Source organism: Trichoplusia ni, chromosome 4 (assembly GCF_003590095.1).
Source record: "Trichoplusia ni isolate ovarian cell line Hi5 chromosome 4, tn1, whole genome shotgun sequence".
NCBI lineage: Eukaryota > Metazoa > Arthropoda > Insecta > Lepidoptera > Noctuidae > Trichoplusia > Trichoplusia ni.
The window spans coordinates 3646312-3663155 of NC_039481.1; the positions used below are offsets into that span (position 1 = coordinate 3646312).

The following is a 16844-nucleotide window of genomic DNA, read 5'->3' on the forward strand; positions in this document are numbered from 1 at the left end:
ACCAATGAAATCCTGTGGGAGCGAACTTTAAAACTCAATTTTTGAACGCAAGATGATAATGAAATTAGTCTTTACTTTTAGGTGTAGAAACCAACTTTCGGCCTTTAAGGTAGTGATGAGTTATGATGAAAATATTTGAATACTACACGATAGAATAGTAGTATCTCTCGATTATTTTCTTTTTCCTCACTTTTGAAAGTTTGGTACTTACCGACCCACCGCTCCCGCTCCAGCCACGTGAGGTTATCCGCCTGCGTGTCGTAGTAGCCAAGCTTCACATAGTGGTTGTCAGTCAATTGCTCTATCTGCGTCAGCGCTATACGGTCGCCTTGTGACGAGAATGCCACCAAACCCTGAGTAAACAGGTTTAGTTTAGTTACAAGTACGCTAATAGCTGAAAAGAATTTGTAACATGACAACAAATGTATTTTTTTTATACAATCAATTAGCTTTTTTCTACTTTTACTGTACCCGGCAGGGTCCATTACTAGCTGTCAACTTACTTAATAATTGAACCACTATGAAACATTATGGTATTAAAGTATCAATAATTGAAATGAATTGCATAACAATTTATTAACAAGACAAAATATTCCCTTTTTCTGCGTACAAATAATGTCTACCTTTAAGATATCTTAAATAGCATGAAAGAGCAGGTTGAGAAGTTTGTAAAACCTTTGTATTATGAAGATACTACAAAAAGTCTTCTAATAAATAGGTTGTGTAAATATAATTTATTTACTGTACGTGAACATTGTTTCAAGTGGTACTTTTAAATGTAATTATGGTTCTTTGAAGATAATAGGCGTAGTCTTAAGTATAAATGAGGCTAGTATTACAGATTACTTCGAGGTTCATTTAACTTTTATGTGTTCGGCTTAGAGGCAACTTGATCAGTGTGTTGTAAGGTGGTACGGGGGTATTGTATTACTTTTGAAGTAAAACCTTTTTGCTTAATTTATTGTATCAGTTGAAAGAGTTTTTAAGTGGTTTTTTGTATTCTGTTATAATGCTTTTTACAATCTGAACAAAATAAATTATAATCTGATATCAATTGACATTTGACTGCACGGATAGCTGATTGGTATCACAAAGGCATACCTACCTAGTGCAACGTGTCGTGGGTTCAATATCCACTTAGGAAAAGCATGAGTCATTGTTCATGTTACTTGAATCTTTGTAAAAACCCAGCGATACAAAATGTAAACTAGTGCGAGATTCGTATTTTTTTCGGGAGAAGGTCCATGGACACCCACCTTCTCGGGGGAGAAAGTGGTTAGTGTCAGCTTATTGCGGGCTAAACCTGAACCGGCCTTAAATGTCTCCTGTATTTAGTTGACATGCACGCGGTCCCTACTCTAGAACTTGTCTTCAACTGCAGACATTACGACCCACTGCCACTTCAGCTTGCTAACTCGACAAGTAATATGGAGACTTCAGTTCTATTCTCAATAATCACATTTAGCAATGAATCCTTCAAAAACACTTCGAGTATTGCTTTTCATACGTCTAACTTTTTTTTTTAAATTGCGGAGTAGACGGAGGCGGCTCGTCGTACGAGTCCTCGTATCAAACACTATCCAGCCAAAACTGATCATTCGGTCGGTTTTTATTCGAAGTTGTGTCTACCAAACTGGATATCTTGTCCTACATACGCCTGCAGTTAGAGAAATGTCTAAGATATCTTAGTTCCAAGGTATAACACACCATAGTGGTATAAACTACTATAATTATTCATTTACTGAAAGTTTTTTGAACAGCATTTCATTGCGTCATAGCTTGTAGTTACGTAAATACAGACTCTACATCATGATATTATCATACAATATTTAAATTTAGTCAGTCAGTGACATCAAAATAAATGTAAACATTAAACAGCATTAACCGTATGAATTAATGATACTTGAAAGTTTATATCAATAATATTAACTCTGTATGGATTATGTTATGTTTATTTAAATTCAATTTCGCACGGCCTTAGGTGAAATATGATAATGTTTAAATTTGAAAATCCCATTATTATAACTGTTTTAGTGAGTAACAAATTACTGTGATTTTAATTTATTGGGTGAAAATAACATTTGTGTATTATTATTTTCATGACATGACTAATTTGAAATGGGTGAAAAATTACTGAACGATGGTTTATTTTCAGTAGAATTAGGTGATGAACATACTGCCACGCACTACGCTACATGTGCAGATCTTGCAGTACGAAAGGTCGTAAATTAATATTACGTCAAACCCGCACGTGGGAGCATGTTTGCCCCTCGGGCCAAGTGACATAACTGTTTCAAAAGAAAATGATCGAGTGTGTGGAGATGACAGGTCAGTCACGTGACTTATCGAAATTAAATGTCATTGATTTGATAGATATGTATTGACGTTAACGATTGTGGAAATGTCACAAGTATACGAGGGTGCGTCATCAGACAATATGAAGCATGTTGCGTATAATCGCCTAAGTCATAACGGTCTCTTTAGTGGTGTACATTTGCACTTAGTTTCAAACAATTTTGTTTACTGTCCTTGGCAAAAAAAGCTTAATATTCGATAGACAATGTGTTGACTGAGATAGAAACATTCCGCATAGCTTTAAAAGTTCCAAGCTTGTTACTACTTTTAACACGTAAAAGTTGAATGAGCCGCGAAATTACTGCCTTGAAACATAAACCGCTGCATTCCAAAGATCTCTAAAATAATAAGGAAAAGTTGGTAGTTTAAATCTTATATAGGCACCTACTTTATTTTAACTTTTTTGATATTAAGAGAAAAGGTTGTTACCCAATAACAGCAAAAAAGAAAAAACCCGAATTAGAACTCCAAGATTCCAACACTTGAAGTCCGTTATCTTAGTACATTTGGCTCCATTGTAGAGAAACATTGTATACCTGCTATTTGGAGCTACTATTGTTTACTATTAAATAGTCTTGAAATTTGCTATCAAGATATTCGAGAAGTAGATTGTCCAAAAGCAGATTGTCTTACACCACACTAACTGACGCAGAACTATAGGGCGTCGAACAATTTCATGCCAATCTGGGTTACAATAACAGTAATAAAACCAGTATTTATTCAGGCCAATATTTAAATATTGTTGAGTTTGTTTTAAATTTTAAAACTGTATTTGTTTTACAGGATGTATTGGTATGTCAATTTCCGAAATCTACAAATAATAAATATTGTTCGTATCCAGATATATCGAGTTATGCTTATACTTTTTGACATAAATTGTGGGTAAATATTTTATTGATTAGATGAAGGATTATTTTTGCAAATATAGTCGGTTTTGAATTTGATAATCATGTATAATTTACCCAAAATCTAAAGAAATTGTGTATGATATTTCAGTATCTTATTTTTGTTTCCACTCCTAAGCGAATGCCTCAAAGTTCATTCACCACTTGATCAGCTCATGTCCGATTAGGTGATCAAAGATAAACATTTTTTTTAATAATCAAATGGAATCAATTATTAAACTTATATAACACAAATACATTTTAGTAACTTTCGTGAGGTTGATTCATTTTTAAATGATGCACCGGATTTCTCTCTCATGATTAAGGACTCTGGTTGGATAAAAAACAAGAGAGAGAAAAGAGTCAACAAGAAATTGCTTAACAGAGCTTTCAAATATAAATTCTCTTACTTTCTTTCGATGATAAATGTGGCTCTAAAAGAAAAATATCCCATTCGATTTATAGCAAGTTAATAGGGCCGATAAGTACACATAACATACAGTGCAGTTGATAGTGATACTCACCGATACACCAAGGAATGAAGTGGAGTTTATTGCCTCGTAAATGTCGTCGGCAATCTTCTTGTTCGTGTATGTGAAGTTTTTCAGGCTCAGACCGCTTTTCTCTAACTTCTCCATAGTTTTGTTGAACGCTGGGATAATAAAATTGTATTAGTATTCTCGATTAAATTTATGTAGTTTTATATCTAGTGAATTTCGAATACTCAGTGTTTTTATTGTTCGAAAAATAAAACTGTTCAAAGCACATTATAGACTCTTAACATGCAAATGTCTTTGTTGATAGTTCCGAGTCTGTTAACTGTAGTATAAATTGCATTTCATTCTCAAACATACTACATTTTATTTGCATGTATAAAAATAAAAAGAAGAGTGCTGACAAAGAAGGAAATTCAAAAATTCTCACTAATAGGTAGAGTGCTAATGTACAAATAAGAACATTCAAGCAGTTATTTTGGAAATAACAATACGTAACATTCCCACCTCTGAAACTAAACTAACTAACAAATACAATTACAGCCGTCGGGATCTTTGCATTATTAAGTGATTTTACAAATGTATGAATTACGTAACGTCCGCGGCTATATCTGCCAAGAGTGCCAACCTTCTGCATGTAACTGCTAAGGCAAACTTAACACGCATAAATCCTGAATTATCTCAGTCTTGGTGACAGTTGTGTGAATTGTAGCTTCAGCTTTGTTAAGAGACTTACTGTTAACTCATCAGTAAGTTTAAATTCAAATGGAAAGTGTCTCTATTGATGTGAAGTGGATAAAACTGCCGAACCGTTGGTTTTTGATGAACTGTCATTCTATATTGATTTTGGATGTACTAACGTATCGTAAATTTATGACTATTAGTTATATTTAGATTTGCTTAGTTTGATAAAATGTATCATAAAAAAAAGTGAAAAATAAATCAAAAGACACAACTATACAAACTATGGCACTGTCTGCGAGACAGGCATTTAAAGTAGTTTAAAGCATTTCAAAGGAGTTTGTGCAGCATTTAGACTTTGAGACATAGTTCAGTGGATTATTAATTAGATTGTTCTCGGTAGTCTACTACCATCGCTTAAAGTAAGACCGTTGTAGGTGTGAGAGAGAGACGGCGCTCTACGCCCTGTAGTGCCATCTCGGTCACACATCTGTTAGAGACTTATTTAAGAGGTGGTGCGTGGATCCGAGCGTGGACTCTCTTCCCAGCCAAATAGATTAGATATAGGTCAGCACTTGGCTCATAAGTTAGTTCTACCATATTGGTATGTAGCGTTAAATCTAGATTATGGATTTAATCCGTAGTTCACATGCTAAATCATAAGGACACTATGTCTATGTAAAACTTTCCTAATAGGGTCTTCCGAATTTTTAAGTGATTCATTATTTATTTACACAACATTGAGTATCGATGCTAAAGTAGTCGTTCTGTACAGAGACAAAACAAGCTTCAAAGAAAATTGGAGGTTCATAAAAAACGCTAACGTAAAAAATAAAGATACTAGAACAATCATACATTTTTATGAGCCTCCGGCAAATGGACGGCGATCACAATACTCAGGTCTTAAGATATCTTAAAAGTTTTTCTTATAAGTTATTTATACATAAAACCGAAGTACGTACCCAAGGCAACGGCCCAAACTGCGTCGTACGCCAGAGGTGCCTCTTGATATCCCTCGGGATATCTTTCCCCGTCGATGTCGTAGCCAGCTTCGCGTAAAGCCTCGTTCAGTCGCGATCTGTTTAGATAAAACATTGTTTTGTTATACGAAATCGGACGGCCTACATCTAAACGAATATAAAGCAAACATACGGGATTTAGTTTGATTGTGTGGCGTTTTTTTCTGCGTTATCATTAACTTGGTATCTGCGAAACAAATCGAATGTAAAAGAAAGTGTGGGCGTCGTGTGTTTTAGAAATTGATCGTCGGTTGTTTGAAGAACTAAACAATTATTTACATTAGAAATGTATGAAACTACATATGTCTGCCGTGTGACAAGAAACACAAAATGATAGAAAAAACTCGATTCGAACTTTCTAAATGTCAAAAATGCATGATTTCGTGTCGATGGTGTTCTAGTAACCTACAAATAGGCGGTATTCCATGAATTGCCTGTATTTCACAGTTCATATCGCGTTTTAAAACTCGATTACTTATGAAAATAACATTGTTTTACCTCCATAAATTGAATAATATCGACTCAATTCGGTTATACTCGTAAGTGACAAAAGCGTAAAAATATTCACTCCATGAATTCTTTTTTCCGTTATATCATGTTAATGGCGTTTTTGTCGAAATAATTTTATTCACTTAGGCCTTCGTCCTAGTCCGTACTGTCCTGGCATAAATTTATATTCCTGTACAAAATTAAAAAGACGGTCCACTCTTTATTTCAATTATATTTAGTACTTAAAGCTGTGAAGTTAAATTGAAAAATACATTCAAAAGCTCTTTGAATCGCGTCAGTTATTGCATTGATGATTGTATTGGATTATTCTTTATATGTATAAAAGAACACAGTAGTTATAACATGTATTACGTTCGCTTAGCAACTGCGATGAAAAGCTTATTGCTGTGAACCTCCGGGGAGGCTCCGACAGTACTTAGCTTTGTTCTGAACATGAACGTCATGTTCCCTTTCTTTTAATATTGTAAGAAATGAGTTGGATAAAACAACATTATAGCAGGTCAAAATATGACACAAGCCATTTTAAAAGCAAAACTAAATTCTTACTGGCTAGTCAGACTCATTTGAAACAGTCTTTAGAAGTCGTGTAGCTATATTTAAATTAAAAGAAATAAAAATTTCGTTCTAAATATGAAATAGACGCCATATTGAAATTGCCAATACGAATTAAAGACGTACAGTTATAAGAGCGAAGGCAGGATTTTAATTAATAATGTAGATGTTTAGGGTAAACCTTGTTACGTTAGTCTTCTATCTTTATGTCTTTTTCTCCTCGTATGGTCGATATACAAGCTGGTGTCAAAGTTCAAGCAGTCCTTGGGTTTCAGACGAGGCTTAACGTCCTCTAGTATTTTCATAGTTTTTAACACATGATAACGTAATTCGCACTTAAAGTCGAAAAGACATGCTTCATGCCGGGACTCGACCCGCGACCTTCAACTTAGCACTGAGCTATCAATGCTACGTATATCTATTTATGTAACAAAATGGTCCCCATCTTTCTTATTTTACGTTCCACAATTTAATGATGGTTGATAAATTAATGAGGGTAACGCTTTTATGTAAAGGGGTCGGCTTTTAATTTAACCTTTATAGTGAGACCGATAAAAATATTTATACGGGTAACCTTATCCTTTGCTCTCAACTCATTAAAAAGAAAATGGAGATAATATTTCTTTCTTATGAACAATATTTTGTAATTATGAAAGTAAGTATATTGTATGGTATCTTTTAGCCTTACCGTTTAAGGCTTATTTGTACTACACTTATTAGAAGGAGGTTGTAATATAGGCATTATACAAATCCCTTAGGAATATAACGTACCACATTATTTTGTATTTTAGCCCATTAATTTTCACCGCAGAGGGAAACCTACATAAGAGGATTTCGTGTAGAATTCCAAAGGATTATTCTTATCCTAGACCATAGCAACGACCCCGAGCTTGAACTTTCAAGTCAAACAAAAACTGATAATAATATGACTGCAAATAAATTGAGAGTACTTTGTTATTTTCAGAAGCATTTTATCTAAAATATTGCTGAGAATTTAACAATATAAAGAAGTTTTTTTGGATTATCAAATCTCACCAGAGGTAAATGTTAAAAAATATTTGCAACGTTGAACAGAGTAACAATTTGTGAGGCATTCGATTTCACTGAAAAAAATCAAGGATAGGATACTCAACTCTCCAGAAAATTCTGCAATATGTTACCTATATGCGTTGTTTCATAAATATTGACTGACACAAACAAGTGGAACGATACTTGAAATAAATATTTATTTTAGAATGATTCGCATACGGGAATCACAATACAACACTGACAAGGCTCAAGGGGGGCTAAATATTGACCTCGCATGAAAAGCAAACAACGTATACGCTAGACAATAAAAAAACACGTGTTTTTAAATGGTTCGTTACTACTTGGTACTCTTTGCTTACCTCCGGTGTTATCGGCTAGTAACATCAAGAGATTTTATTTTGCAATGTCAGAGTAGAGTTAGAATGTCAAACATCTTGGAGAAATATGTCTGGGGCGAAGTCTATAGGCGAAGAAGCTTTAGAAGTAGCGTGTGTTTTGTAAATAGTATTCGTTAGTAGTATACAGTATCTTGGCTCCTTCCGGAGAAGGTAGAAGCCGAAATTTTCCTTCACTTATAAGTGGAGAAATTGGTTTTATTAGTAAAGTTACTAAGAAAAAAGTTCTTTGGAAAACATCTCAAAAGTTTTTATACCAAATCAAGAGAAAATACGTCTTTATTATGTTCATTATTCATGAACAACTTACATGAACCAAAAACAAATGAACATTTACAATGTTTTATTCTTATTTTTTAAACCTATTTCAAGTGTAGTTCATTTATTTATAATGCGGACTCCTTTATCACTTTGCCGTGGTTTTATAGGGGGGCTATTAGATGCAGACTCGCACCAGGGTCGACGTGCTGATATACGTTCCGATGCACAACCAACTAAATACATTAACGATCGCAATACGAGTGCGGTTTAAATAAATGCCCGGTTTTAGTTTACCTAATGGGCTCGAAGCCGATAGAAAATACACTGGTAAAGTTGTACACGACATTTTAATTTAGTTGTTATGTTTAGTAGATTATGATCTGTTTATATGTGTTTATTGTAATGTAGTCGCGTGTGTTTATAAAGCGACTCATAAACCTGGTTTTGGTTTTGATATATTTGACGAAACAAGGTCAATGTGTGTGAAACTATCATATTTTTGGGAATGTGTGACACCATAGAACTAGTGTTTGGTGCTTGGTATTTTTAAATTAACTAAAGCAATCCTGACAAAATTGCTATATTCCACGAAACAGAATTGCACTACACCGGGTTGGTACCTCATTACCTTTAAGGGTCGCCTTTCACGCCGTAGGTTTAGAAGCCTTTTCTATTTTATCACAAAGGAGCGCCTCGCAGCGTAAGAGAACAACGCATTATGTGCAGACCTCGTCGCTTTATATTTTTTCACAATTTCATTGCTATGCTAATGTTCACTGAAGCATATTTTATTATCTTTGAGGAGTACAAAGGATATCCCAAATGCGCCAGTAAAGTCCCGTCTCGAATCGCGATATCGCATATCTAAGGAATTTCCACTTCAAGTGTACTGACTTGCGACAAAAGAATACAAATAATATTTTGGACGGCGAAAACAGACTTTATCCGAGTTGACTATGTTAAACGTCTATATTTAGAGTTTCAAAGGAAATTATTGTCACGCCCATTTCCAGCGCCTACAAAAATAACAAGATTCTCGGAATGCCTTAAACGAAAATGGATTTGTTTTTCTCTCTTTTAAAGGATCATCTGGCTGTCAGAGTAAATAAATTGAATGTTTTATATATTTTCATACAGTCGCCTTACAAGGGATTTTGTTCGACGAAAGGTTACATTAACATGTGGGAAGAAGTGGGCTGGTTAAGTGTACTTACCGAAAATCTTCTGAAGTCATTCCGGAGATGGTAGTTTGGTTGGAGTTTTGGTTCCACATGAGCGCCTCTGTTGTCAAGTGCCCCTCGGCTGCCTCCCGCATTTGTTCTGGGGAACAGTCGATCCCTTCCTTCTCCAAATTTGTCTCGAACCAATTGTCTTCGTACCAACCTGGTAGAAAAAAAACTTAATTTGAAATATGCCCGGAATTATGAAACTGCAATTTATCAGACGTAGAGATTCGTTTTAGTGTATAATAAAACAATAACTAAAAATATAAAAGATTGTAGCTCGCGCTCGCAAGAGGATAATAAACACTAAAAATGCTTGAACACTAAGAAAGACGTAAAACAGAATAACCAAAAAAATATTCGCGAGTCCATTGCTACATTTTTGTGCCATAATTTAATCTGAAATTTAAATGTTTATATCGCTATAGTTCTTTGGGGAATATTCATTAACGTGAGTACTTATTAAGGGTACAAAGGAGATTTCAGTTCAAAGCAATCATTAAGCTGGTTTGTTGATGATACTCGAGAAACATTTCGTTCAAGTTGGCCTCCGAGAATGAAAATAAGACCAGTGTGTTTTTGTTTACTTTGCACTTCATGGATAACGAACAGTTCACCAGTATTAAAATTGCATTGTTGGTCTTAAAGCAATGCTTTAAATATTAAAAAAAATAAGAAGTTATTGTTCACTCCACAGCAAAGAACTTCCAACATTCTTTAACTCTGAGCATGCTATTCCTGTTTTATGCCAGGTTTTACGTCTATCTTTCAAAAAAAAAAACAACTAAACACTTCTTTCAAATTTAATAAACCTTTTTCTATGGTTTACCATTCAGTATTATTAATTTATAAATCGGAATAAGCTAAAACTTTTCAAATCGCGAATGAATTGTCGTCCGTTTCAACAAGTCGCGTTTCATGACATGGCCGCGATAAGCAATTGAATCGTCGTCGTCAACGTTTTTCGATACTAATCGAATATAAAAATTGTTAATAAAATGTTATGGGTGGTATCATAATATTTTTAATAGGTTAAATAAAGACGATATGAACAGATTGATTATATTTAGACAAGACATCAAATCGGTACAGAAACCCCGACAAATTGGTAAAGTTTCAAACTAAGCAATTTGTTATTGCAAATTTGGTCTCAAAACATCTGTATTATCAAAGGAGTTTCTTTAAAAATACCTCTATAGAGGCTAATCAAACAGTATCCTAGCATAAAACGTTAATTAATATCCACAAACCTAAAGTGTGGAAATATGAATGACCCAATTATCATAATACCAATTATTTATTCAAAAATAAGCGGTTATTTATTTCCCTTTATTTAGCGTTTACGGAGAGTCTCACCCCCGAGCATTATTCATCCCCTTTCTCTAGCTATTTTCTTTGTCCTGTTTGTTAGTAGGACCGGATGTGAACAAATGTGTGTTTGCTGTGTCGTCTCCACTTTGCTGGGGGCCATGTATTTTCGTGAAAGTTCAGCTAAATGTTTTTGAGTGGCAATATAACTTTTTTTTATTCTTTTCTAACATTTGAAATTAGGTTATAAAAGAGATTTGTCGGTTCGAAATTTTTTACATTTGTACAAAGTTTTGACACGACAGCGGTTTTATTTGTTTTTGACAAATAAAGTTTTAATTTTTGTTTCGTATTTTGTCTGAAAATAGGGTTAAATATGTCGGAAAATTTACTGTTTTCTGAAAGGTTTGAAAACGGTCAAAGATTTATTTTAAAATATCTACTCTGAAGTCGGTGAACAATTTTTTTTTGAAATAGCTTTTAGAATCATTTTTATTCCATTTTCCTAAAATTTCCATAAAATTGAAACAGTATATTTAGATGGAACTTCATGTTTTATTTCGTTTTCCAGATAATCGTACTTATTTTATTGTTTTCTGTGTAATGTTACCGAATAAAAACTAGATCCTTTTGTTACGCATTTGATATAAGTAGGCACATCGATATTCTGAGATTTATTGTACCAAATATTTGCGTCATAAAAAATTTGCAAGCACGAACCTCACATCTCCTTCGAGTTCGGCTACGTGTCGATTATTTTTATATGAAGTGATCTCTTAGAGGGCTGCTTTATGTTGTAATAAACTTTTATTACGGAAGAGAAAAGATTTTCGAAGCCTATATTAAGGCCAACCGGACGCTGATAACCTGCCGAACTTGGGCTGACGTACCTTTGGCAGGACGCCAGTGGCCGAGCCGCACGAGTGTGTACACTTATCTACCTCGACTCAAGAGCCTCATCTTGAACTAATTTGGACCACTGTTCACGGCGCGCGTGTATAAATACGAACTCTAGAAATTGTACAGAATTATAATACAACACGCCGACACACCGAGACTCCGAGTCACGCCCTCCTCATTATTGGGAGTACAACGCCAATGTGTAGGCGTGAATATACCCAATTATACTGAATCAATGTGGGCACAGAAGAGGAATGTAAATGTATCTAAATTGGATACATTAATGAGAATTGATTCAAAAGACAATCACCATTTGAAACAACCGTCACGGCGTTTCTGCGGTAGCCTCGGATTCATGAATACACAAATGGGGGTTTATTCTGATTCTGCTTTCATTAGGTATAACGGTTTTAGAGTCAATGTTCAAACCGAGCTGAAACAAAATACATTTTGGAAAACAGGCCGACACTTTCGGGGTCATCGCTCGAACTGCGTACCCACTGTCATCCCGCGGGACAAGGGACGATGTGAATAATTTAAAATAAAACACATAAATTGACCAAACACTGGCTTACTAGGGAGCAAACTTGAAAGCTGTTAAACAAACTTTTAAACCGACTTGACATATTAGAGTGACCTTCTCCCTAGCTAGTCACAACATTTTCTGCTGTAAAATATTGGATAACGTTATAGTCTGCCAAGGCAGACAAAGCCGGCAAAGCCCAGACTAGCTGGACATCTAAAAGAAATCAAACAAAAATTATGGCACTATACCATACAAATTATCGACATGTTTGCTTGGTATTATTGTTCTCCGCAAAGATCCCATATACGAGCTTAGTGCAGGGAGTCAAGAGCACAGCCACAGTGCCAAACGGGGCATTAGGTGGCTCTATAGAGCTAAAATGCATAACTTAACCCATTTTATTTGACTTAATGCCAATGGAACTGGTACGTGTACGCAATTAAACCATTTTATAGCATAAAGATGATTTTATTCTTAATGCATTAAGTTTATTGTTCACTGTTGTTATAACTCTCAATAGCTCGTATATTGAATGTTAAATAATTCGTTTCATTTTTCACAGTTTAATTCAACATTGTTGATATTTGTGAGATACTTTGATACATCTTTATAATTTATAATTGTTGGTAATTTTAAGTACATCCATAATATATTATTTCTAATCAGCTGCAGATATAAAACTATATAAAAGTGCAAAATACAGAACCGTTGAGCAACACTGGCTGCATAGTGAGGCTTTTTGCTGAGGGAGTAATTCCTCAAAAATAACCATATTTTTATTTTATTGTACTCTTGCGTGCCGTTAACGACCGGTCCTATTCAGGTCTTCAGCGTGTGTAACATTTTTTATCACCTCCATTACTGTCACGACTGTGGTCTATTCCCAAGGGATTCATCCGGGAAATTCATTAATAAATATCTGAGGCAGACGCGAGGAGTCATTTATAAAATGGAAAGAACTAACCCGCAAAGTGAAATGCCAGTTTGCCGGGGAAGCGGCGCGGAACAATTGAAAAAACAAAATTATAGTGATCAAACAAACTCGTTCTTTTGATAAACGTCTTTATAGAATTGTGGAATAATAATGAGGTATTTAATTATAGATACATCATCTACTTGTGTGTATACTTGTTCCGTCAGAATATAGTTTTATTAGTAGTAGGTAAGTGTATTATGTTTTTCATACCTCAAGTGGTAAGTGTTTTCCAGACCAATTTTTGTTCAGTTGATGTTTACTACTTTTCCGCCAGAAATGCCCTTGAAATAATTTATATAGCGAAAAAACTTTTGCCATACAAATAATAGTCAGCTAGTGTGATATTAAAAGTTGCTCCAAAACGAACGATTATTATTTTATTTTATAAATATGGAATTAAGTTACAATTAACACGTACTGCCTATAACAAACGCAGTTGTAGTTTTTTATTAAAAATTAGCATAAAATGTAACGAAAAATATTGTATGTTCTCGTTATTACGTTTTCGGGAAAGCGTCGTTTTTCTTTTTATCCTCGTTCATAAACAACGTCTAAATGAGTTGTATCCGCGGATGCCGAGCCATGACAACAAATGTTGCCACTCATATTATTCCTTCCATAATATCACTTAGAATTTACAATGCTTACGACAAACTGGCAACACTTTATTTTTCATTGAGTTGTATGGAGCCTGCATGTGACAAACTTTACTCCATTTAAAAAAAGTAATCAATCTCGGTCGATTATTTTTGTCTAAAAAAAATAATTTTAAAATAAAACTCGGACAAAATAAAGATTTTCAAAGGAAATATATGACTGAAATAAATTAGTCGTATATTTATTTCATGACGTGTTGATATGAAAAGTCAAACAAAGATTAAGATTCTCTTACATAAGACTGTTTACCTTTTTAAACTACGACCAGAATCGAGAATCTCCGTAAGATAACAATTTACAAATCGCTCAATTGTAATTAAGTGACATTTCGTATCGTTTAGTCACGTGATTTAGAACTGTCATTTTCATACATTGCAACGTTTTTAATGCATTAGAAGAGTGCCAACGTATTTATCGTTACGTCATAAAATAAAACGATTATACTAACGTATTTTTTATGCATTCGCCGTGACTGCAGCAAATCATTCTAGTTTATTACGCTCATAAAAATTAATAGTATGGTTTATTGATTGCGTTTTTAAAAAATGGCGATGGCTGTAGTGTATGTCGATATCTGATTTTTATATCATTAGTGAAATTAATAAAATTACTTCGAGGTAATTTAAACACTTCTATTATATTATAAATAGTATTGAAAAACGTATTTTATAGAAGAGAATACAGAACTGGAATTTTAAATTACAACGTTTTTTATTATTCTGCATTATGTACTGTACAATAAACTGTCAAACGTCAGTTAACTTTTAAGCGGACCAATGACCATTCATTGTATTCTAAATGTATCTAACAAAAGTATAAAATATTTATCAGTATATAACAGTTAAATGCAGCGGGCACAAAAAAAAATATCAAATCAAAAAGGCTAAAATCAAGACGATATTTTATTAGCTGTTGTCTGTCTTTTTAAAAACACTGGTACACATCGAGAATTCAATTCCATTTGAAAATCGAATAGAAAAAAAATATTTCAATCTATTTTACTACCGTTCGTTTTATAACTGGCATAAAGCTGATGGTTTTCAGTTTGGTACGACTAAAATTCGCAGTGTATCACGGTCTGTGGAGATTAACGTTTTTCTTTTATGTTATGTAACGTTCTGAAGGCTCTTTACAAAATGTATTTTTATGTAGTAAAAAATTACGTAAGAAAATATACGGTTATGCCGGTAATTTCTCGCTGAATGCTGACGCGTTTTTATGCGACCGCCATTGCTTATTTCCAGGGGAGATTTGTAGCAGTACTAGAACCACTAACAATGTGAAAATTTCAAGAATTTACTTTTTTTTAAACTGTTGGAAAAAGGGTTATGTAATTGCACTGTTATTTTGGCGAATTTAATCAAGATACTGGTACTTAGCATAAGAGATTAAGAAACCAATCTATATTGTGCTGCGTAGTGAGTACAGGCTTGAATTCATTGAAACCTAAGGTCAGAATAACATTTGCACAACAAACTTGCTCATTTATTTTATTTTAACTGCTACGTTTTTTTTTACCATACCTGCTTAACTCGGCAATCCATTCTGTCAACCAAGTCAGATAACAAAAATAATTACTAAGGAAGGTGGGGTAAGACGGGGACCTTAAGGTATTTCATAAATAAAACCCATCTTTTTTAATTGCACAACGTAGGAACTTTTATTAATTAAATAATCAGTCTTTCTTCTTTTAATAACAATCAGTCAAAACAAAAAAAAATAAGTTCTTCTCATAAAAATATAAACTTTTAAAAAATAACTGAATCACCCCATCTTACCCCACCTATAGGGTAAGATGGGGTATACCCCTGGGGTAAGATGGGGTATAGACTATTTAAGCGCCGTCATCTTCACAAACCGGGCAGATATGTTCAGCTTCGTCATCGCTGTCTTCCACTCCTGCACAGACACAATGCGCTCACTTGCCTCAAGTACGATAAGTGATACAAGTATGATAATCGGAATACAAGCCGCGACAGTATAGACATTCTGTATCTTCTTCTTCTGTGCCTTTTCGCTTTTTCGGTTTTTCAAGTTCTCTTTATTGTTATTTTTGTCATTTACTTTTTGTTTGTTACATGTGGTTTTAGTTTCTACCTATTTTAGTTTTCCTCTCATTCTTTTTTATATAGAAAAGCAGTAATAATAGCTGCTTTTCCCCTTCTTCGAACTTGTCTTGGTCTTTTTTCGGCGAATCGCGAATAAGGCATTAACTTTTTCGGGCTAACCAGATGGAATGCATCATTATCTATATAATCATTTACTGTTGCCTGCTTGAGACATGAGGTTGAAGCAGTTGGTGGAGGTGGAGAGTTTGCTAAATGATTTACGGCGGTGTAGCCATTTAAGCATCAGGAAATGACAACATTACTGTTTTTGGAACTGTACTATAAAAAAATAGTTAATGTTGAATGCAATCTCAATACAAACTGAATAACAACTCAGCGGATAAGATCGGGTACCTACCCCGTCTTGCCCCACATAAGTGTCCCATCTTTCCCAAACTGGACTTAAAAGTTGTATTGAATTTTTAGAGGTTATAAATCAAAAGAAACCGGCATGAATTAATGAGTTTACAATAGTAAAATAAATACAAATTAACAAAAAAAATATGTCACACATTATGTTTATCATACATTATAACAGTCATGCACTTTATATGCTTCAATAATTAGATAAAACCACTTCAAATTTTAAAAATGTACTTACCATGAAGAATCGTGCGCTCCTTCGAACAAACTTTTTGCGACTCTAACAAGTACTGATAAATACGACTAGATGGCGTCAAAATAACTTTTCAATTAATACTGTATTATATATTTTTGGAGGGTCCCCATCTTACCTCGCTACCCCGTCTTACCCCACCTTCCCATAAGTACTTTTACCAATAGACAATTCAATTATTTTACCTGCCGTAGTTCATGTACTCTATTAATGTTCATGTACATTTCCAATACACACCAATATAAAATTACTATTTTAAGAAATACATGCTCTCATCTCACTCACTATCCCAAAGAGCAGTTCTAAAGACGGATTCCTTTTAAATCTGGTATTTATAAGGCTTTGGATTC

The 16844-nt window shown here is 34.2% G+C and overlaps 1 protein-coding gene across 2 annotated transcripts in view; it reads right to left on the reverse strand.

The window, feature by feature from the left end:
- Window positions 1–16844, reverse strand: part of LOC113492590 (gamma-aminobutyric acid type B receptor subunit 1) — a 132858-nt gene that overhangs the window by 20224 nt on the left and 95790 nt on the right. For both annotated transcript variants that reach the window (XM_026870098.1, XM_026870099.1), the window contains exons 6-9: window positions 9395–9563; window positions 5377–5492; window positions 3764–3891; window positions 212–353 (exon numbers count right to left, since the gene is read on the reverse strand). In XM_026870098.1, coding sequence (XP_026725899.1) covers window positions 212–353; window positions 3764–3891; window positions 5377–5492; window positions 9395–9563 — 555 coding nt within the window. The remainder of the gene's footprint in view (window positions 1–211; window positions 354–3763; window positions 3892–5376; window positions 5493–9394; window positions 9564–16844) is intronic.